General features: G+C 39.8%; 4 protein-coding genes across 5 annotated transcripts; 3 read left to right on the top strand and 1 right to left on the bottom strand.

The window, feature by feature from the left end:
• The first annotated feature begins 139 nt into the window (after window positions 1-139).
• kbtbd12 (kelch repeat and BTB (POZ) domain containing 12) lies at window positions 140-4,917 on the top strand. The gene is made up of 6 exons (XM_084425970.1): window positions 140-297; window positions 543-1,727; window positions 1,925-2,195; window positions 2,406-2,556; window positions 2,685-2,882; window positions 3,076-4,917. The coding sequence occupies exons 2-6, from the start codon at window positions 646-648 to the stop codon at window positions 3,243-3,245; spliced, it is 1,872 nt and encodes a 623-aa protein (XP_084282096.1). The 5' UTR covers window positions 140-297; window positions 543-645; the 3' UTR covers window positions 3,246-4,917.
• ccdc36 (coiled-coil domain containing 36) lies at window positions 4,176-8,986 on the bottom strand (the record flags this gene model as incomplete). 2 transcript variants are annotated; one of them, XM_084425975.1, is made up of 8 exons in its annotated part: window positions 8,868-8,986; window positions 7,589-7,661; window positions 7,286-7,439; window positions 6,924-7,075; window positions 6,790-6,838; window positions 6,587-6,677; window positions 5,283-5,380; window positions 4,176-5,174 (listed from the first exon to the last, which is right to left on the bottom strand). In XM_084425975.1, the coding sequence occupies exons 2-8, from the start codon at window positions 7,642-7,644 to the stop codon at window positions 4,176-4,178; spliced, it is 1,599 nt and encodes a 532-aa protein (XP_084282101.1). In that variant the 5' UTR covers window positions 7,645-7,661; window positions 8,868-8,986. The 2 variants fall into 2 exon arrangements, with proteins under 2 accessions (XP_084282101.1, XP_084282100.1); XM_084425974.1 differs by lacking the exon at window positions 8,868-8,986 and adding an exon at window positions 7,813-7,999.
• cUnh1orf159 (chromosome Un C1orf159 homolog) lies at window positions 8,698-18,817 on the top strand. Its single transcript, XM_084426008.1, has 8 exons — window positions 8,698-8,762; window positions 15,022-15,106; window positions 15,309-15,395; window positions 15,630-15,671; window positions 16,133-16,267; window positions 16,528-16,553; window positions 16,698-16,728; window positions 16,957-18,817. Exons 2-8 carry the CDS (start codon window positions 15,067-15,069, stop codon window positions 17,058-17,060), a joined length of 465 nt encoding a protein of 154 aa, XP_084282134.1. The 5' UTR covers window positions 8,698-8,762; window positions 15,022-15,066; the 3' UTR covers window positions 17,061-18,817.
• Window positions 18,818-20,069: 1,252 nt separating this feature from the next.
• On the top strand, window positions 20,070-22,660 carry LOC311301125 (RING finger protein 223). Its single transcript, XM_084425996.1, has 2 exons — window positions 20,070-20,322; window positions 21,398-22,660. The coding sequence occupies exon 2, from the start codon at window positions 21,422-21,424 to the stop codon at window positions 22,112-22,114; it is 693 nt and encodes a 230-aa protein (XP_084282122.1). The 5' UTR covers window positions 20,070-20,322; window positions 21,398-21,421; the 3' UTR covers window positions 22,115-22,660.
• The last annotated feature ends 74 nt before the right edge of the window (window positions 22,661-22,734 follow it).

Below are 22,734 nucleotides of genomic sequence, written 5' to 3'. Positions count from 1 at the left end.
TAAGCATTGGAAAGTAAAGTGACAATTAAAAAAAAACACTTCTACACAAGCTGTAATGTTAAGTTATGTTCAGTTATCAAGAAGACTTGTTGAATATTTTTCCCTTCAGTAGTTTGACAAATCATGGTCTATATTTAGCGCTGTTGCTTAGTGGGAATGGCCATGGAAGGTTGACAGAGCATGCTCCCTCTCCCAGTGTTTACTGTCAGACGAAAGGCAGCAAGCGTGTTTGTGTCGAGTGTGGGTAATGGACGAATTGTTGCCTGAAGGCAGACGCCACAGGAAGCCAGAGATCTGGTACGATTCATTGATGCATGTGCTAATATAATGCGATAGACTTCGCTTGTTGCCAATACTTTGACTGATACAACAATAGCTGTCTTTTTGTTGACATGTCGAAGCATTGACCTGTTTAGCACTGACCCTTAGAGCAAGATAAAATTATTGGTTCATTAAAATTAACTTCTGTGGATTACTGAGGGTGCCCTAGCAAGTTGTCATTTAGCTGCATTTGCTAAAAAATATATTTTTTATCTCTTCAGATGCATGTTCCTTGACATTCTTTTAAGGACCTCCAGGATGTATTTAGGCTAAGGCTAACACTTCTTCAAGTTAAGCTATCGAGACAAAAAAAACTAAAACTAAATGGATCTGAGAGCCAAGCATGGTTTGACGCTGTTGGAGCAGCTAAACCGAATGCGGGATGCTGAGCAGCTAACAGACGTGGTTCTAATCGCTGAGGGTGTTAGCTTCCCGTGCCACCGTGCGGTGCTTTCTGCCTTCAGTCCATACTTCCGCGTAATGTTCACCTGTGGCCTGCGCGAGTGTACCAACCGTCAAGTGGTGTTAAGAGACATGCCGGCACAAAGCCTGGCCCTTTTGCTAGAATACATGTACAGCTCCAAACTTCCACTCACTGCAGCCAATGTGCAGGGCATCTCTGTCGCTGCTTTTCTTCTACAAATGGATGATGTGTTCAGTCGTTGTCAGATCTACATGATTGACAACATGGATGCTTCCAATTGCCTTGGAATCTATTATTATGCCCGGGATTTAGGGGCAGAGGAGTTGGCCGACCAGGCTCAGCGCTATCTGCGGCAGCACTTCACTGAAGTGTGCCTTGGGGAAGAGGTGCTGGAGTTGGAGGCTCACCAATTAGGGATGTTATTGGGCTCAGATGACCTTAATATTTCACGGGAAGAGAGCATTTTGGATGTGGTGATGCGCTGGGTGAAGTACAGTCCGTGTGGTGTAGGGTCAGTCGAAGAGAACCGGGCTGGGCACCTGCCAGAACTCTTAAAGAAGGTACGTCTTCCACTGGTGGGTGTGGATTACTTGAAGGGGACGATGAAAAGGAACACAGCACTGCTAGCTGATGCCGAATGTCTTCAGATAATGGAAGAGGCAATTGAAACCGCAAGCTTGGATTCAGATGCTCCACCCCGCCGACTGAAGCTGCGCTACGGTATGGAGACCACAGACCTCCTGCTCTGCATTGGTAATGATGGCGGAGGGATACGCTCACGTTACGGAAGCTACACCGAGCGCAGCTTTTGTTATGCTCCCAACACCGGGCGGACTCTGTTTATCACCTCCCCACGATACGGTGATGCGCTTGGATTTGTCTATGCTGGAGTGGTAACTGAGAGGAATGAAATTGTTGTGGCAGGAGAGCTGGGAGCCAGAAGGATGGCGAGGCAGAAAGACAGAAACGTCGAGATTTTCATGTGAGGCTTCTGCAGGAGAAAATGACAGTAATACTCCCGTTTTCAACATCAAGTAAACTGTATCAAGCAAAACCTTAAACTAATGTGTTTATTAGAGCACCTAAAAATTTAAATTTAAATGAGAGAAAATATATCACATTATTACAGACAGTAAAACATTCAGTTCAAAAATCTAATATTTGCTATGTGTTTTTCAGGTACAACAAGGAAGCCCAAGGATCCTGGAAACACTTGAGCTCAGCAGAGTATCGTGACTCTTATGCATTGAGCTCTTTGGGAGACAACCTGTATCTGATTGGAGGTCAGATGAAGCTGAAGAATCAGTACCTCATCACCAACAGTGTTGAGCGCTGGTCTCTACAGGGTGGGCCATGGCGAAGTGGTGCCCCTCTGCCCATGCCCCTTGCCTATCACAGTGTAGTTCGGATGAAGGGTCGCCTTTATGTGCTTGGGGGACGGACTCCACAGGTAATATGCCAAAATAGTGGAAATCTGTCACCTTTATATTGCAGAAGAAGAGTAATAAGAATGGAGGCTGGATGGTGAAAAAGCAATAAATCGCTATAATTTGGAAAATAAAACCAAGTGGGCGAGCACTTGTGTAACTGTGTATTTATTGTGTAACTGTGTATTCATTCGCTCTAATGCACCTGTTCTGCCATGTCTCATGAATGGCAGTCGTTCCGCACAGATGACGAGCCTGACCGTATGAGTAATCGCCTGCTTGAATATGACCCCGAGAACAACAAGTGGAGTGAACTTGGCCCTATGAAATATTCAAAATACCGTTGCAGCGCAGTCGCACTCAATGGGGAAATCTATGTACTGGGTGAGAATGTCAACAGGATGAGTGCAATATGTCAACTTATTTTATTAAAAAGTAAAGCTAGGCATCACCCATGCAATTACAAAGATTATACTGTACTGTAAAATGAGCTTCAGTGTCTCCTTCTGCAGGTGGTATCGGGTGTGAAGGTGTGGATCGCGGCCAGTCACGTCACTGCCTTAATGTAGTAGAGATCTATAACCCTGATGGCGATTTCTGGAGGGATGGTCCTCCTTTACCATGGTCTCTCCTATCACTTCGCAGCAATGCATCAAATGCTGGTGTTGTTGATGGAAAACTTTATGTCTGTGGATACTACAAAGGAGCAGGTAAATAGTATAACAATATGCAGTTAGAATTGTTGTGTAAATGAGCAGCATTAAACCTATTTGCCACTTCAGAAGCACGTTTGTGCCACCTTTGTAAATATGGCATTAGTTTAGCCTTGCAAAGTTAAATCCATGTGATACTCTGTGGCCATTCAAAATAGACAACATTGTAAGTACTCCACTCTTTCCCAAGATCGTCACGATACCATCACTAAAGACATCCTGCAGTTGGATCCCTGGGAAAATGTATGGACTGTGGTGGCAAGGCAGGCTCTGATGCACGACAGTTACGATGTATGTTTGGTGGCAAATCTGAACCCTCGTGGACTCATACCCCCTCCTGCTGACTTGGTAGAGGAATGACAACAATCTCTCCAAAAAAATGATTTCTCATGAAAAATTATGCGATTTATATTATTCGCATGACAGAATTCCTCTTCTGTCATGTGAATAATATAAATTGCATGATTTTTTAATTCTCATGCCAGAAAACTGTAGATATAGGGAGTAGGGCTTATATTAATTTTTACTTCAAACTATTTTAATTTATAATTCTGCGAGTGCTTTAGTGATTTTGTTGTTGTCGACATTTTTGGATTTTAGATATTACCAATAGTTGAGGTATAGTAATGTATTAAGATATGTGACAAATGATATGATGGAAAAACTCACATAATTTACAGTTCAAAATAAAGTAACACTCCGAGAAACTTAAAATATGATTTTACTTCACTAGCATAGTAAAAATGTATAGCATAGAGTTGCACAATACAGCGTATGCACTGTAACTTTAAGCAGTCGATGCAATTTACTAAACATATATTAATCTGTCAAACTTAACAACAGCTAAATCTGTCATGTTTCAAATGCAAACAAAATTGAATATATTTTTAACTATATTTTACCTGTTAATGTTACACAGAGGTTGTCTAAATATATTTGCAAGGCCCAAAACAAATTATTCACAAACTTCTGGAATATGATTTGCAAAAAGGAATATGAAATGTCTGAATTACAGAATGTGCTTGAATGTTATTGCGTTAGAGTTCAATGAGTTTTTACAATATCCATATGTGCCAATGTTCAAAAAAGAAACAAGGAACAGCAACAGAAAAGGAACAGATTGTCTATAGCAAGAAAAGTGGTTAGAAAACAAGGTTCACATGTTCACAGGCAATTTCAAGTTCTTAGTACAAAAAAAAAAAAAAAAAAAAAACCTGACCATAGAAGAAACTCTAAATCATTTCTCAAATGTAAATGTAATCAGCATACAGTATGGAAGTATTCTGCATTTTATTCTGAGTCATTAGTAATGTCAAAGAGCTGCCACAGGCCACCTTCGCCTACTATAACACTAGCTTTAGGTTCAGGCACCACATTTTCAAACTCAGTCATCTTGTACTCCACCATCATTTGGGAACTGTCTGTGTCTTCAGACCACAAACTCAAGGGTTTTAGTGGTTGCTCAGCTACACACCTACTGACTGGTGCAACAGTGGCTTGCTGCTGTAGTTTTAAGTGATTCTCTGCAACAGATTTGTTGGTCACTTTCCAGTTGTCACAAAGAGAAGACAAAGGTACTCTGTCTTCATTCTGCAAGCTGTCACTTGAAAACTTCATTGCTCCTTTTTTTCTCACCGGTTGTCTTTGTGGGAGAACCAAGGCTCTCTTTTTCCCCCTATAATTCAGGGCTTTTTGCCGCCTCCTAGGTACTTTCAGTGGTGGCATTGCATCAGTGCCCAATCTGTTCAATGGTTTTTCAGGCAACAGATGTCTATCTACATACTGTTTTTCTTGGTCCTCTATGGATGCAGTGGATTGAGCATCCACAAGTGGGCTTGAAGGTCTGGTCTCAACTAACTGTGTGCACCAAAATCTCTGTGAAGCATCAGGGGAAACCTCCTCTGTGACTGCTGTCGGCTGTCTTTTTACAGGCAGAGCATGTGCATTTCTGTTTTGTGTCTTCTGTGTGGTAAGCAGACACTGGTTCTGTTCTACTGCTTCTCCTGAATAAATGACAGGCCTGTTGCACATCATCTTGCTCTCTTGGTGTTTCTCAGATGACATGATACAGAACCTCTCTAACAGACCAGGTGATGTCTGGACCTCACTGTCAATCATTCTGGCAGAGCTAGGTCCTGCTATTGTCTTGTGAGTAGAAATCAAAGTGCTAAGTTGAGACAGAATATTTCCCAGCATGCCCTGCTCCTTGCTCTGCTCTACTTTTAGATGTTCCAGATCCCGATGGAGGTTAAGCACGTTTGAGCTCAACTCTTTTGCAGCCAGACTGCTCTATTTTAATAGAAAATAAATGTGGCTTTATTAGCAATGCCAATATAGAATATGTTAATAATAGCTTCACATTGAATGTCTAGGACAGGTTGTATGTTCAGTCCTTACCTTGGCTTCCCTGTCTGCCATTTCTATTTGTGTTTGGCTCTGCAGAGTCTCAAATTGACATGTTATACCCTCTTTCACACTGTTTAAATAACCTTCAACTGCAATGGACAACATAATGTCATAAGTTATAAATAAATAACATCTACAACATTTAATATATAAAAAAATATATAAATATGCTATTTAAAGCTACACTATGTAACTTTTGGCCCTCTAGCGGTTAAAAAACAAAACTGCATGCATTTTGTGGAATAACATTGTTTTGTTTTTTTGTGCTTCGGCTCTGCATAACTGTGCGGATGAATATGATTCTTTCTCATAACTAAAAAAAGAGAGAATATCCTACTGCTCATAAAACATTCACTTTTGGGGTCAAACGTTTGGAAAAAATGATCCCAAGCTGACTAGCTGAGGACAGTAGCTATGTCTATTAATAGACTCTGTCACAAACTCTGTCGCATTCACTTTTTGTCAGTAAACTTAGCTCTTTTAGGCATTTTTTTTAAACAGGTGATTTTTGGGGAGGTAGTGTGCTCCATGTCAACCTTTCTCGCTCATTGTGAACTTGTGACAACTATGCCACTCCCACACCATACATGCCTCAAAGCAGCCGGAGCAATTTTTCTCAAAATCTTACAGATATGAAGAGAAACACTAGCCTAGAAATCTAGACACACCCTAGTGGCAGCCAATTTTATTTCGCAGCCAGGATGGTCTAGCAATTTTCCGTTGGCTTTCGAGCTAGAAAAACCAAACTCTAGTCAGGCCAATCACATTGTGTATAGATTTGGCGGGCGGGCTTAACATAATGACGACAGAGTTGCGACGGTTCCCTGCTACTTGAAAACAAAGAATTGCTGCTACTGCTGGCGAACAGCAGTCTTTCGAATCGGCTTTGGCCGCAACTCTGGAGGACTTGGAGTTAAGCTTTTCTTTGAGAAAAGAACAAAAAATGGCACTTAAGTCATTCTTAAAAAAGGAAGATGTGTTCGTAGTTTTGCCGATCAGATACGGCAAAAGTTTAATCTATCAACTAGCTCCGCTGGTGGGAAAACGCTCTGGTTGGTTGTAGCGCTATCCTTTTGCGTGCAGAGGGAATTTGAAAGACAACCGTTTATCCCGCCCCTCGGATTGAGCTCTGCCAATGGTGAGTTACAAAAAAAAAAAGTTACATAGTGTACCTTTAAACCTCGTATAATAATTATCTTTAATGGTAGTGTTATTTGTGGAAAGCTGTGGTCGTCAGCATGGGCTAGAACCATCTGCATACAGTTATAAGAATATACAAAACTACAAGAACGTACTTGTGTTTGAAAATTGATCCATTCTCTCCACTAAAACTTTTCTGGTACTGTCATTACTTCCATCAATGCAATTTAATAAAGTCTCTCTGGTCTAAAAGGGAAGAGGTAGGTCAAAGTCAAGTAATATTGAAAACGTGAATATGTGCGGTGAAAATATTCTAAATGTGTTAAACATGTATCTATGCCTTAAGTACAATACTCACGTTTTCCAGAGTTTCCTGCAATTGTAGAATTCCATTAGTGAGAATTTCCCTAAAAAGTGAAAAAGTTGTAGAACAATATGTCAGGACAGAACCAAAGCTATAAGAAAAAGTACCTTTAGTAATAGATAAATTACCTTTCATATTTTTCTTTGGATTTTCGCTTCTCCTCTTCAAATCTGTCCAACATGCCAACAGATTTGCCACCAGTGAAGTTTAGGATTTTGCCATCACCGCCAAACAAAAACGGCTTAGAAGTATAACTGCTGGACACCATCATGTCCTTCATCTGTAGAGGATTTAGACAATTTGGAATTATGAAACTTAAAATATTTTATAGACTTCTCCTTCACAACAACCTGTCACAATAAATGTACTTTATGAAAGGTTTGTGGACCGAAAAATAAAACAATCAAGAATATGTTCATCATATTACTCAAGATAAAACATGGCATGTTCTACAGTACAAACAAACACAGTTTATGCCCGAGATATTTACCTCCTGGGATGTATGCTGAGAACCTCTGCTCTGTCCACTCATCTCCTGAGTAAACCCTTGTGAATTGTCGGGCCACATTTGAGAGCCCAACAGAAACTGAGAGTCAGTCAGGCTAGAGTAGTCACTGGTTGGACCCTTACTGGGTTTTATCCCTCTATAACAAACATAATTCTGAATAAACATCAATATAAACACGAGATTATAATATTCCCTTTCAAGGTAAAAGTTTGGGTAAGTGTAAATGACAGTAAAAGTTAGCTGACAAAAATCCTCTAGTTAGTACATTATAGGTATCAGACATACCCAGAAGTTGCGGGGATGTTCAACATCTCCTTAATATTCCAGACATTGGGCTTCATATCCAGGCTTTCAAGATCTAAAAATGTGTTTAAAAAATACATTTATCAGTGTCATAATAAATTAGTTTACGCGGGAGCCGGACGGCTGCCGTCATCAAAGCTGTGTGTTTTCATTATAAATTAGCGAAAAAACAACTGTTTAGTTCGTTTTAAAGAAATCTGACTTACCAGTAAATGACTTTGATATGCAGTAATGATTCTGAGGCAACATAAATAAGTTATGGCGGTCGTTGGTGCTGACCGTTACGGTTAAATTAAGCTGTGTGTAAGTTAGTGCGTGACATCTACAACAGACTGCGGCAGTTTTCCCGGGCTACAGAATTCAAACAGTTCATGCAGCCAACAGCTACACTACACCGACACCCCGCTAGATGGCACTATTTAAATACTTATAATGTGAGTGGAAATGTCATCTTAGGCATTTTGCAAACATATTCAGTTATTTAAGAAATCACAATTTACAATTTAAAGTTGCACACCTGTTTATTACATTACGTGCTTGTAATGATAAAACTGCTGGTTGTATGCCTGTGACATTTAAAAACATAGTGCGGTGAAATAGTGTTTAATAATAATAAAAAATATTTTTTACCGATAAAATCCCACTAGGGTTAACGTTACTTATCTCGCTAAACATTCGCACTGTGGTTCACCGTATACCAAATTTATTGTTGAGATATATCAGAGCCATATTAGACATTCTCTGGATATATATATATATATAAACTGTATCCTAGCAACCAAAACTACAAATGTTGTGTCTCCATAATAAAAGCCATACATCTTAGAAAATGCAAAGCAACTCTGATATTTCATTTCACATATGTTCTTATTAATAACTTAATCGTTAAAATACACTGAGGAAGCAGAACATAAAGAACAGTAAAACCTCTAATATTACAACGGCATTGAGTGATCTGTTTCGCTTTAGTATGTTTATTTAATAAATGTTATTCGCATCACAATATGAACATTATTAATAAAAAATGTTCTAATAATGGTAACTTAGTCTAATAAAAGCGAATCTAAAAAGACTTGTATTTTGGCAGTGCAGTTTATTTATCAGGAAGTAAACTCCCGTTGTCAACAGATTTCTGACATATTAAAACGTTTCGCAGGTAAGTTCACGTGCGTATTATCACAGAAATCTGTCTTATGTCGTCGGAAAACGAAACAGTCATTGCTTCTGTTTTATTCGTAGAGTGTTTTGTAAAATGGCATACCAGTTATCCACACAGCAAGCTACAGTAATTAGCCAGCTGGTCGGTAAATAGGCTGTTGAAGAACTTGATCTGTTTCGACCTCACTCTGACCGTCACTACGGTCTAATAGAATGATAACCTTCGTTCCGCCTTCTCGCGAGACCTTATGTAAACAAAGTCATGCCCATGACCCCGGAAGCGGAACGTCACACGCTATAAAAGGCGAGTTAAACTTCCGACTCGTTCTCTTTACCTTTCTCGCCTTAGAGACCTGGTACAGGTAGGAACCGAATTATATTGTTATTTACCATTCAATTCATCACCCAAGTGGTGCAGGTGCCTTGTGCCCCTGTGAATTGTGGTGTTTTATTTGTTGTATTATTTTTGTTATCTGTGCAATCACTTAATTCAAATGCTTGAATTGTGATAAGTTTATATTGATATTTGAGGCTAGTTTTCATACTAGCCATTCAATATTTCAATACAAACACTCAATTCATGCTATATGTGCTATGAATTGAGATTAGTTTTATTGTATTATTCAGATATTCAGAGGCTAGTTTCTAAACATACTAGCCATTCAATATTATGGGTTATTTCTGTTTCCTTTCAGAGTTTCCATCAGTAACCTAGTGAATATACTTCATTACAAATTTTGGTGAGTATTTTCTCCTTTTGGAGCCCTATATCACTGTTCGCAGCTGTTGGGAGTTGATATAGGCCTGCTAAATACGTTCGCGTACTAAGTGCAGGCCTTCTTTGCTTGTGGGGGCTTGATATACCCTTTACTGCTGTGCGCAGTCAGTGGGATTGTGTGTGGCCTTACCTGGTGTGGGGGTATTATGGCCTCTCATTGCTGCCGATATTGCCAAACAGCAATGGACCCTCGTGATGGACATAGGGAATGCCCTTCATGCCTAGGGATGGCTCATTTAAGAGAGGATGTAGATAATCCCTGCAGTGCGGCTTGTGACCTGCCCAGAGGGGAACGACTTCACCGCGCTAATAGAGTATGCAGTTCCGTACCTGAGCGTGGTAGGAAGAGGGAACGCTCATCGGACAGGCATAGTCATAAGCGCTCTCGCAGGCACTCACATGAGCGCCATGAATCACACAGACCAGGCCATGAGAAGGTGGTGGAAGTGGCTAAACACCCAACTCCTGCTCCACCAGCGGAGGGTGGCAACACAGACACTCAACTACAGATCCTGGCGGCTATTCAGAGTTTAGCACAGAGGATGGACAGAGTTGAAGCTCGCCACTCATTTTCACCATCACAACCTTCGGGTCAGGAATGCGTTCCTCCACCTGCGCAGCAGGGTAATCCTGACACTGACGCAGAAGATGCTGACGTATTATCTCTTATTGCTCCCCACTCGCTGGTTGATAATGCACTGCAGGCAGAAGGAGGGAGCCAAGGAGAAGGACCCCATTCAGATTCTGCCGAAGTGGATGGCGAATCAATTGGCAAGGATGATTTTCCAGCAAATTCTCTTGTTACTAGAGTATTTAGTGCAGCAAAAATTCTTTGTTTGCAGCCTTCTGTGTCTGACCCTGCTCCTGTTGGGGGTGTCTGGGAAGGCATACCTCAGACTAATTCTCCATCTTGCATTCCAGTGGCGGATGATTATACCTCAATGTTGAGGACAGCATGGAAGAAACCATTTCAGAAGCCTCAATTCAATGCAGGCTGCAGACGGTTGGCCAACGCCCGTTACCCAAAAGAAACTGGATTGGGGGACATGCCACCGGTAGAACAAGAAATAGCATCATGGACAACTCTGGGACCAGCTTATGCATCAGCTAACCCTCGCTGTCCCAAGAAGGAGTGTGCGAAAACTGACCGTTTGATCTCACGATCCTTTAATGCCACTGCACGTGCAGCTCGTACAGGCAATGCTTTGGCTATCCTCTTAGCAGCCTTACGGAAAACAGTAAGTTTGGATGACCAGGATTCTAGGAACCTTGTTGATTCTGCTCTGGCAGCCCACTCACAATTGACACGTGATGTGGGGGACGCTATGTCTTCGGCTGTTTTATGTCGTAGACAGATATGGCTGGCACAAACCTCTTTGCCAGAGACCATAAGAAGCGAACTAATGAATTTGCCAGTAATTCCCGGTCACGTTTTTAATTCAAATTCTCAGGAGGTGCTGGATAAGGCTGAGCGCTCCATTACAACGAGAGAAGCTGTCCAGCGGGCTTGTCATAAACCAGCTCCAGTCTTCAGACCAAGGTTTCGAGAAACACAGAGACCACAGCAACCTGCTTGGTCTAGACAAATGAGTGGCAATCCTGTTAGTGTTCAAGGGCAGAGCTTTCGTGGCCAAAGACAAAATTCTGCCACTTATCCCCAGAGGAGATTTCAGTCCCGTGGGGGAGCCCAACAGAGAGGTTCACGAAGGGGTGCAGGACGTGATGGCGGCCCTGCATAGGGGTCAGGGGCTGACCGTCGACTGTTCCTCTCAACTTTCACGGGCCAGTTGGGAGAGAGTGGTCTCAGACCAGTGGGTTTTATCTACAATAACTCACGGGTATCGGCTACAGTTTCGACGGCGCCCCCCCCCGTTTTCGAGGGTCAGAATGACTATGGTCAAGGACCCACTATTGGAGCCCGTATTGAGAGAAGAGGTGCAAGCTCTTTTACAAAAAGGAGCAATTGCAAAGGTGCCCTTCAACGCACAGCAGACTGGGTTTTATTCAACCTATTTCATAATTCCAAAAAAAGATGGTGGTCATCGTCCCATTCTAGATCTCAGGCGCCTCAACCGGTACTTAAAAATTCTTCCATTCAAAATGATTCATACAAAGATGGTAATGCAGTCCATACGTGCAGGAGAATGGTTCACGTCCCTGGATTTAAAGGACGCATATTTCCACATTCCAATTTGTCCAGAGCACAGGCCTTTTCTCCGCTTTGCTTTTCAAGGCCAGGCCTTTCAGTTCCAGGTTCTACCGTTCGGCCTGTCTTTGGCACCGAGAATTTTTACTCGGGTGATCTCAGCCGCCCTAGCTCCCCTTCAGCTGCGAGGTATCAAAATCCTGCCATACCTGGACGATTGGTTAATTTGTGCTCCTTCTCGAGAGCAGGTGATCAGGAACACAGAGGAGGTACTAGCTCACATTCAGTCCCTGGGGTTCATGGTGAACTGGAAGAAGAGCAGTCTCCAGCCGCAACAGCAGGTGAAATTCCTGGGGCTATATTTCAACTCCATAACAATGGAAGCATGTCTCACTCCCCAGAGAATAGACAGCCTGGAGAAGGCGTTAGGTCACTTCCAGAAGGGGAAACTGGTGACAGCCCACAGAGTTCAGAAGCTGGTAGGACTGATGGCGGCAGCATCAATAGTGATTCCCTTAGGCTTACTGAGGACACGCCCGATACAGAGATGGTTCAATTCTTTTCGTCTTCATCCAAAAAAGGACAGAAGAATGAAGCTGTTGGTGACAAAGGCCTGCATGCGGGCCTTACTCCATTGGAGGGACAAGGACTTTCTCCGCAGGGGAACCCCACTGGGCAATCTTCCTCACAGAAGATCAGTGATAACAACAGATGCATCACTGACAGGCTGGGGAGCCGTTTGGGAAGGCAGGTCAGTAAGGGGCAAATGGGATCCCCATTGGTCATCAGAACACATAAATGTGCTCGAACTGAGGGCTGTTCATCTTGCTCTCAAGGGTCTGTTACCATTTTTTCGCCACAAGCATGTGCTAGTGAGAACGGACAGCACCTCAGCAGTTTACCACATAAATCATCAAGGAGGGACGAAATCACTACGCTGTCTCCAGGTGGCAACGAACCTGCTGACATGGACCGGGCCACGGCTGTTGTCACTGAGAGCAATCCACATCCCGGGTGTGACAAACAGAGCAGCCGACATTTTGTCCAGAACAGGGCCTCTCCCAGGAGAATGGCGGTTGCACACGGAGGTAATAGCCCAAATTTGGACCCGATACGGGACAGCTCATGTAGATCTCTTTGCTTCCAGGGAGACGACCCATTGCCTGGGATGGTACTCCCTCACGGTACAGGAGGGCAGTTTAGGCCTGGATGCTCTGTCGCAAGAGTGGCCGACAGGCTTATTATATGCTTTTCCCCCCTTTCCTCTGATTTCCCAAGTCCTCCAGAGGATCAGAGAGGGTCATTGCACAGTTCTACTAGTTGCTCCACGCTGGCCAGGAAGACCATGGTTCTCGGACCTAGTTCAGCTGATTCAGGGTCCTCCGTGGCAACTTCCATCACGGGTGGATCTCCTATCCCAAATAGACGGGCAGATTTGGCATCCAAACCCGATGGCACTGCGATTGTGGGTATGGCCTCTGCAGAGTCCGTCCCTCAACAGCTAGATGAAACTGTACGTGAGACACTGAATAACGCCAGAGCTCCATCTACTCGGGCTAATTACTCCATAAAGTGGAGAATTTTTTCAGAATGGTGTTTAGGCTTGGATGTTGATCCAATAACCTGCTCTGTGCCACTTGTCCTTAGATTCCTGCAAGCTCAACTGGATCAGGGCAAAGCAGCCAGCACAATCAGGGTTTATGCTTCTTCTATTTCAGCATCTCATAGGGGAGTGGATGGCCAGCCATTAGGCCGACATCCCTTGGTAAGCCAGTTCCTGAAGGGAGCTCGTCGCTTATGTCCAAATCGCACTTTGCGGGTACCCAATTGGGATTTGCCTTTAGTACTAGACTCTCTCACTAAGCCCCCGTACGAGCCTATGGCGGATGCAGATTTTAAAGCTTTGTGTCTCAAGACAGCTTTTCTCTTGGCTATATGCTCTGCTAAAAGGGTAGGAGAATTGTGTGCGCTATCTATTAGTGAGGATTGTTTACGTTGGAGGCCGGATGGCACAGGAGTGACACTCTGGCCCAACCCTGCCTTTTTACCTAAAGTACTTAATCCTCAGTTCAGAAATCAAGTTCTGGAGTTAGTTCAATTTCAACCCCCTTCTTCACAGGCAGATCAGCAGAATTTGCTCACCCTTTGTCCAGTAAGGGCATTACGCACCTATGTAAACTTTACTCAGACCTTGAGGAAGTCTCATTCTCAGCTTTTTGTTTGCTATGGAAAGGCCAGACTAGGGTTGCCACTTTCTAAGCAACGTTTGTCACATTGGTTGGTTGAGGTTATTTCCCAGGCTTATACGGAAAGAGGGTTTCCAGTTCCTATGGGAATACGGGCCCACTCAACCAGAGGTGTAGCTACTTCATGGGCCGCACTTAAAGGAGTTCCGGTGGGGGAGATTTGTGCTGCAGCATCATGGTCTACACCATGTACATTTGCTAATTTTTATAGAGTTGACGTAACTAGCACAACGCCTGTCAGCACGGCAGTTTTGATGTCTGTTGCCCAGCGAGGTTTGAATAGTTCGGAGTCTGTTGTTCCTCGCGACCCTGTTGACATGAGTCATCCTATTAGACCGTAGTGACGGTCAGAGTGAGGTCGAAACAGATCGTAAGTTATGAATATAACTATGGATCTGTGAGACCGAAGGATGACCGTCACTATTCTTGTCGCTCGGAATTCTAGGGCGTTCAAGGTAAGAGAACGAGTCGGAAGTTTAACTCGCCTTTTATAGCGTGTGACGTTCCGCTTCCGGGGTCATGGGCATGACTTTGTTTACATAAGGTCTCGCGAGAAGGCGGAACGAAGGTTATCATTCTATTAGACCGTAGTGACGGTCATCCTTCGGTCTCACAGATCCATAGTTATATTCATAACTTACGTTTGGTGGGGTAGCTTGTGTGTCATACTGTATGCCTTCAAAACTGGTGCTAAAATGACATTCTTTAGAGAATATACAACCACCATTCTTTAGAAAATGTACAACCACCGACCAAAAACGACATTTGAATCATCAGTGTAGAATTAGACGGCTCGTGAGATGAGTTGACGTCCTCAGAAAACTTGATGGCTCAATCTTGAAGTTGACATTACCCTGCATTTATTAAATATACAAAATTACATGTTAAATCGAAAGAAAAAAACCGGATTACCTCAAATTTGGGCATTTTAGAGCATAAACATAATGGGTTTATCCATTTTAAATCCATCTAACTTAACCCACAGGAGTAATCTCATCAGTAGTCTACTACATCACTGCTGCTCTTTTTGTGTTAGAAATTCCAGAGACCATTCTTGATCTGTATTTTGGTTTTGCATGTGTTTCAGGCTCTGCTAGAAAACTCCAATGACTGTTGAGAAAGAATAAAGAGAATGAATGAAACCTGTGCAAATATTTCACTCTGTAATCCTGGTATGTTTCAAATGTAAAATTTCACATTTTTAAATAACACTAAAACAGAGATGGAAAGGAGTGTGCCTTGTAAATACAACCTGAGCAAATTTTCTATGCATACTTTGTGTTAAACTAGTTCCTTGGAATTGTATGTTATTGATAGGCTATAGGGGCATTTTAGTACAACTGATATTGATGGTGCATTTGGATCCTCCTCTAGGGCTCCTTCAAGTTCAGGAGAACAGTACAACCTTTTGTGTGTCCTGTGACTCAGCAGAACAGGGGAATTCAACTTTATTTAACAATAGTAAGTGCCATGCCATAGACATTAAATAACTACATAGTCTAGAAGATTGCTTAATGTGGATTTTTTCTTCATGCATCATGCCTCATTAAAATGTTAAAGCTACAATTTGGGAATCATTTGACTCTAGGAGTTATCTGTTTACCTACAGTTTTTTGAACTCTTAGATGTGCTCTTTATTTATTATATTGTTTATCTTTTTATTTACTTCATTGTTGTTTTCTATTCTCCCTCTAGCAAGGACTAGTCCCTTTCCAGGAACATTAATCAAAATGATTGGTAAGTTACCATTATTTAATAATAGTTCCACAATCTTGGCCACAATTGACTAATTCGTTCCCTCGTTTTACTAAATCATGCACACAATATAATAATTAGTTCCAATGATTTAGTAAATCGTGGCCACGTTGTACTAATCCGTTCCCTCGTTTTAACTAAATTGTTCGCACAATATAATAATTTGTTCCCTCGTTTTAGTAAATCGTGTGCAGATTATAATAATTTGTTCCCTTTAGTTAGTCCCATTTATTAAATCATGGCCACGTTGTACTAATTTGATTTGATTTAACTAAATCAAGGGAACAAATTATTATATCGTGCACACTATTTACTTAAAAGGAGTGAACGAATTAGTAAAACAAATGCTGACATATTTGATTTGTTCATTTATTTTCTGCATGTCATATGCGGGGCTCTGTAGTTACGGCACTATAATTTCATCCTTTGCATTTTAATGGCAGGTGGTCCGGGTGTAGCGGCTTCTGTCCTTCTAGGAACTCTACTGATCAGCCTGGGCCTCATCCTCTCGGTTGCATCTTTCTTTTACCTTAAGCGTTCCAACCGCCTCCCTGGAGTCTTCTACAGGCGCAATAAGGGTAAAAAAAATGAAAAGTCTTAAACGTCATAAATGTGTAAATCAGTTTTCAGTGCTTTTTTTTGACATAGGAACAGTTTTGTTAGGGACAGCTTCTTTTAAGTTTGGATTAAGGTTTGTAGTTTGGTTGACTTTGTTTACCTAACTGTGTTTAATATTTTTTTTTATATATTTTTTTTTATTATTGATAGTGTTTTGAGGTTTAATTTATTCAAGATGATTTTTTTGAGGTTTGTAAATTGTGTAATTTTCCTTTATCAGCTTTTATATTCCAACCAAGTGAGACGGTAAGATAATCCACTTAAAATCCATTTGTTTTTGTCTAAAAAACCTTTTATGTTATCAAAGACAAACACTGCTTTGTCTTTTAAATATTACTGTAGCTTAACAATGGATACCGAATTACTAACTTGTTCATATTTTCTTCCAAGGCTGTCATGATTCCTGAAGCTACATCTTCAGGTAATAGAAATTGTCAATACTTAATCTGTATTTTGAATTATCAAAGTTCTAAAGAGGTGGTGTATCCTAGTTCCAACTGTGCTAAATTTCATTGGAAAAACATCTATTGGGAATATCTGATTAATTGAAACAAACTGAAGTAAAAGCAGCATGCTCTGTTTAGTTTATAGAAAGAATGTGAATCTTTTTTTTCTTTTTTTTCCTTCTTTTTTTTTTAATTGTCCGCAGTTCGCAAGCCAAGATATGTCAGGAGGGAGAGGCCTTCAGCAACATCAGCATCCAGCAGTGCTACTGTGGCAACAGGGGCAGTAACCAAGGTATACAATGTGTGACCAGCCTCCAAGGGCCGTCTGTAAGCCCCCTTTCAAAACATGAACCTGTCCTATAGCACTGTTTCCTTATGGGATTGTTAACTTTTTTTTGGTGAAACTTTCCTTAAAGTTATGTAGGCTACACGAGGCATCCAGTATCTTGATGTAGGCTTTTATCTTGGAAAACTTTTTTTTAGTTCATCTTTTCATTGATCCAGATATTTATTTCTATTTATATATTTTTCACACAATATGTTCTTTCTTTCTTTCTTTCTTTCTTTCTTTCTTTCTTTCTTTCTTTCTTTCTTTCTTTCTTTCTTTCTTTCTTTCTTTCTTTCTTTCTTTTTAAAAGACCAGGTGTTGCACTACTAGAGTATTTTTGATTAAGCTATAATTCAGTCAATCAAGTTGTTTTCTCAATGAATTTTGTACTGTTTATATTTGTTACCTGTATGTTTGTGTGATATTGTACTTTTGAATCTTGTGACATTGTAACTAGGCTATAAAACAAGACTTCCGCAGTTAGTCATACTTGCACACAACCAACCCCTCAAACCTCATAAATAAATAGACATTAGCATATTTACCATTTGGTTAAAACCATCCTGTACACTCAAATATTATATTTTCTATTAATACAGTCTCAACAGCACTTACTGATGCCATATACTGTACATTTGCTGGAAATACCCTGTATGAGCAATGAAAATACTTTAGGCTTGGGTTTCTGTGTTAACAGCATATTCAGTGTGTATTAAATGTCCAACCGCTAACAATAGCACATTCCTCACTATATTCAACATAAAATGTTCTGGCTTTCACCAAAGAAGTTTGAGTTATAACGATACATTTAAATTTGCTAGGCCTTAAAGTTGCAAACTTGCTGTTAACACACAATATATATATTCAAAATTGTTGTGAAAAACTGTTGCCAAACAAGGAGTTAACTAAAACATTGAGTTCCCATTTATTCCTTTTTTCCACTGTAAAATATAAAGTGCCATTAAGTGAATGTGCTAATGGGTGAAGTCACCATTTTTGATTTTGTACATTTTATACAAAATTTGAATGTAAAAGTATGAAAGAACTCCTAGATTATCTGGTCAATTTTTCTTGTTTTTTTTGGTTGAAAAACAAACAAAAAAATGCTCGATAATATTGTAGTGTCATAAAGAGAGTGATACACTGGTATTTGTGTGAAAGGGCTGGAGAAGTCAGTCACTTTTTTTAGCTTTACTTTGAAAATGTTTATTGAAAATAGTGGCCTTTTAGTAAGCCATATCATCCCCTATGCCTATATATTTATCATTTTCTGTGTTGGTTTTAGTTTTTTAATTTGTAACAATGGTTCTGTTTATTTAAAGGATTATGTTTGATTTTTTTCTACATCTTTTCTACTTCATTTTAGGAAGGGGTATTTGAACATTGTTTTGTAAAATTTTAAATCTTCAGTATGCTGGATTAAGCAAAAGTAAGGAATGTTTACTTGATGTAAAGTTAAATGATGTGCTTTCATGGGGATCCATCAGTGATACTGATTCTAGAATATAACCACTTCAATTCAACTTATTTCTCATGTCATTTTATTGGCTGTTGTGCAGCAACTGGAAAGCATGTCAGTATATTTTGTATATGAATTATGGTTCTATTGATGCTGTTGATTAACTTTTTTTTGTATGTTGATGTCCTAATGGAGTATTGATCACAAACTGAATAATATTTGATGAAGATTTCAGTGTTTACAGAAATAAAAGATATTTTGATTTATGAGGAAAAAAGTCATTTATTTATTACTTTATATCATCAGAGCAGAATGTAATTTAATAGTTCTTGCAAAGAGCAACTGCGCACAAAATAAACAATCCAGGTGGCGGATGTTGTTAATCATCAAAGAGTCATTTGCTTTATAAGTTCTAGGAAGATGTAGAGTAAGGTTGGGAGTGGTGGTTATAAATCTATTTTTTTAAGAATTTGATGGCTGGCCAATACTATAATTGTGTTATCATCTGTAGAGTAGTTATTAAAATGGTAGAATATTGGGTTGGACTTGTTTCAAAAGCAATTCAGCATAATCAAACCTAACTATATTGTGATCGGAAAACCACTCATCTGAATGTGACCAGTCAAAAGTTTGCATTTGCCTTGGGTAAACAGATGGGGAGACTTTGATCCCATTTATCTATAATATTATAAGCACTTCCTTATAAGAATACTAGATCAAAACAGAGCAAGTACCACGTCACTGTCTTTCCATTAGATCAATCCACTATGTGATGTTTGTCATGTCTCACTTTTTGATACAATTGCAAATATCCACATTTATACGGGATTATTTAAACTAACACATTCAACGTAACAATAGCTGGCACACTACCATGTAAAATATACACAACAGGAACTACACACACCCTCAGCGAGAAAACACGTGACTGTTGTTGCGCATGTAAACATATCCCGTATTATTTTTCCTCATACCTGGCTGTTTATCTCCAAGCGAGACAGAGAGGAAATATATTTGATCATTCAACAGTCATGTGACTTTGAAAACGGTTCAAATTTACAGCCAGTTTCTTTATTATTATGGTTTTGTTATGCACGTGTGATGTCTTATCAGTTACCATAAGCATTGTTTTTGTTGAACCAGATGAATGATGACAGTAAACTTGCAGAATGCTGTAGTAAATTTATTAAGATTATATTTATGTTAAAAATTACATATGTGATAAAATAAAAATATGCAGTTGCAGAACACTAACTTGTCTCTCCAGATAAAACTATTAATATCTTAATCATTTACAACACTGTGAAATAAATAATGTGATTTGTGTTAAACCTTAGTCACTTACTATGCTTTGTCATTCTTGCGTTAACTAAGGTATTCAATGACAGTGTGAAACTTAATCCTATAAGAAAACCTGTTCCTTCTTCCCTCTCTTTGTCATCCCTCCTGCTTTTCCATTATTTGCACACGTACGTGTATGAGTTGGTGTGGGTGTGTGTGTGTCGGCTGTTCAGAAAGAGAGAGAGAGAGAGAGAACAAGGTAATGATTTATGGTTTAACTCACTTGAGTCACAGCTCAGAAGTATAATTCAAACTTCTGAAGAGGAGAAGAGGCCAGTTGTACTTTACTGGAAGATCAAGACAGACAGGTCTGGAGAAAGACAGGCATTGAAAGACTTGTTTTGGGAACTTTTCAGTCAATTTTGAATCTATCTAGAAGAAGAAGAAGAAGAAGAAGAAGAAAGCATCAGCAAGAGAATAATTCTGTCTTCCTCTTTTGAGGTAATTTCTTTTCTTTTCTCACTCTGCCCCAACAAACCCAACAGTTGGGTTTTTGTTGGATCAGTGGTTTAATTTGAACAAGCCTTAGGTGATTTAAGGTTAATGTCATTTTTATTACAAATTAGAGATGTTTATACTTTGTCTAGTCATAGTACATTAAATGTAAAACAAGTGAGTCATGATGAACAGGTATACGTGATGCTGATTAAAGTGTAAAATTATATGCATGATGATAGTACTTGTCTGAAACATGATTCAAAATGCATTTCTTTCATGATTGGTTTTTAGACATTTGCAAGGTTTGTCTCAGCATCATCTTTATCATAAACAGCACTGCAGTAATGATGCCCATAAAGCACCCACATTTACATGTTGTTATTTGCTATGTCAGATAGTTTACCATGCAACCATTTGGGATTATAAAATTCAAAAAGGATTTTGTTCTTGCATTCAAATACATAGCATAAAAAGCAACATTTTAAGACTATATTTACCACTTTCCATCTATTTGGATTACACAGTTTTAACATAAACTAATAAACAATGTAATGCATATTTTCTGTCATACATAAATTAAAGTAACTCAAACTCATGGCATAGTTTATTATTATATAAATATATTTTTAAATTCATAATTTTCAAAATTCATTTTGGATTGATTGATGATATATAAACCTGGTTATTGTGTATTTACTGTAAAACATTTTGTTTTATTACTACTATTAATATTACTTGTTTTATTAATGTACGACTGACAACTATGCATCACATTAAGTTTATAAGTTTGTTTATGTTAAAACTGTGTAATGCAAATGGATGGAAGATTTATATGCAATTCAAAGACATACATGTCTTGAGTTTTGAGTGTATTAAAAAACGGTTAAACTATTTATATTTAATAAAAGTTGCCTATAATCACATCAGAAGCTTTTCAGAAAAATCTAGTGTTAAGAAAGACCATTACTCAAGTATTACTCAACTCCTTCATTGGTTTAATTCATCTGTATCTTTTAAGCAGTCATTGAGCCAATGAATTACTATTAATAATTATATAAAAATTCATGTTGCATTTCAGATTTTCTTCTGAGCACACAACAGGATGGAGGAACCAGAAGTATCCACAGCAACACGTATGGGTTCAATACGGCACCAACACGAGACAGTGGCCTCTGCTGATGATGAGGACAATGCCTGGGATGTTGGTCCGGAATGTTCGATCTGCTTTTCCCCGTACGACAACACCTTCAAGACACCGAAGCTTCTTGAATGCACCCATACCTTCTGTCTGGAATGTCTGGCTCGCTTTGTAGCTATTTCACCGGAGCAGGCTGGCACCCAGATCACCTGCCCCCTTTGTCGGCAGCCAACGTCCGTGCCTGAGAACGGTACTCCGGATCTGGCCACCAGCCAGGAAGTTTTGGGTCAACTTCCAAGCGACCAGCAACAAGTGGAGAAAGTTTTCCTAGATGGACAGAGGCTGTGCTACTCAAACCCAATGATACCTAACTGTATCTGCATTGACATTGGTGAGCATAAAGCAGCAGAGCCGCCGAGGAGAGAGGAGAGAAGAGAGGGATGTGGACACAGGTTGCTGCGATTCTTGGGTTTTCATGGGAACTGGAAGAGGCTTGTGGTCTTCATCATAGTGCTCCTTGTGGTCTGCTTTGTTATACTGTGGCCCCTCCAGTGCGCTATTATCTCAGGCTCAATGTCAGAATGCTTCTTGAATCAACCAGTGATCCCAACTACTTTCGCATCTGCCAGACCTACAGTGGGTTCAGTGGGTTCCTAAGACACGCAGGTGCACACAAGAATTTTTAACAGTTTAAATTTCATGAATTGCAAAAGACATTCAGATGGTGTTGGCTTCAGTCTAACAACATGACTGACTGGATGATAGCGATAGAGGCCAAAACACAAACACAACATTTACAGCTTCATGTCGATAAATCTGCATTGGTTAAAGTTCTACTTTCTTCATTAAACTGAATATTTGTTGCTTGAAATGGCATTGTCATATCACAGCTTCCTAAATACCACTGTAAATATTAAAAATTATTTTCTGTCTTTAAAACAGGTTTTTATGATTTACACTTACAGTATCATGATTGCCTTGCTGCATGGAACCCTTCAGAAGCTCTTGCACATTCTGTAAAATAATTTCTTTTTATGTTTTTATATGCTCTTATTTGCAAACTGATTGATATTTGTTTTAATTATTCAAAGCATGTATATTAACAAATTACTTTTTTAAATGGCTGTAATATTTTACACACTACACTAGATTTTTTAGTAATCGTTTGTAAAATATAAAATAAATGAATATTTGTTACAAATTAGATATGGCCTATTTTCCTTTTGTCTTTGATATACTTCTGAATATATATTTACAGTAGTAAAGTAGGCCTATGA

This window comes from Rutilus rutilus, assembly GCF_951802725.1.
Source record: "Rutilus rutilus genome assembly, chromosome: 12".
Taxonomy (NCBI): domain Eukaryota; kingdom Metazoa; phylum Chordata; class Actinopteri; order Cypriniformes; family Leuciscidae; genus Rutilus; species Rutilus rutilus.
Note: the sequence above shows the minus strand (reverse complement) of the source record. Positions and strands in the feature narration are given on the sequence as shown.

What these genes read in the sequence shown, in the direction of transcription:
- kbtbd12 (XM_084425970.1), top strand. Translation starts at nt 646, where the DNA reads ATGGATCTGAGAGCCAAGCATGGTTTGACGCTGTTGGAGCAGCTAAAC. An exon ending in AGAAACGTCGAGATTTTCAT is followed by an intron (nt 1,728 to 1,924) that starts GTGAGGCTTCTG and finishes TGTGTTTTTCAG; the next exon opens with GTACAACAAGGAAGCCCAAG. An exon ending in TTGGGGGACGGACTCCACAG is followed by an intron (nt 2,196 to 2,405) that starts GTAATATGCCAA and finishes CATGAATGGCAG; the next exon opens with TCGTTCCGCACAGATGACGA.
- cUnh1orf159 (XM_084426008.1), top strand. Translation starts at nt 15,067, where the DNA reads ATGAATGAAACCTGTGCAAATATTTCACTCTGTAATCCTG. An exon ending in TATTTCACTCTGTAATCCTG is followed by an intron (nt 15,107 to 15,308) that starts GTATGTTTCAAA and finishes ATCCTCCTCTAG; the next exon opens with GGCTCCTTCAAGTTCAGGAG. An exon ending in TATTCCAACCAAGTGAGACG is followed by an intron (nt 16,554 to 16,697) that starts GTAAGATAATCC and finishes TTTTCTTCCAAG; the next exon opens with GCTGTCATGATTCCTGAAGC.
- LOC311301125 (XM_084425996.1), top strand. Translation starts at nt 21,422, where the DNA reads ATGGAGGAACCAGAAGTATCCACAGCAACACGTATGGGTTCAATACGG.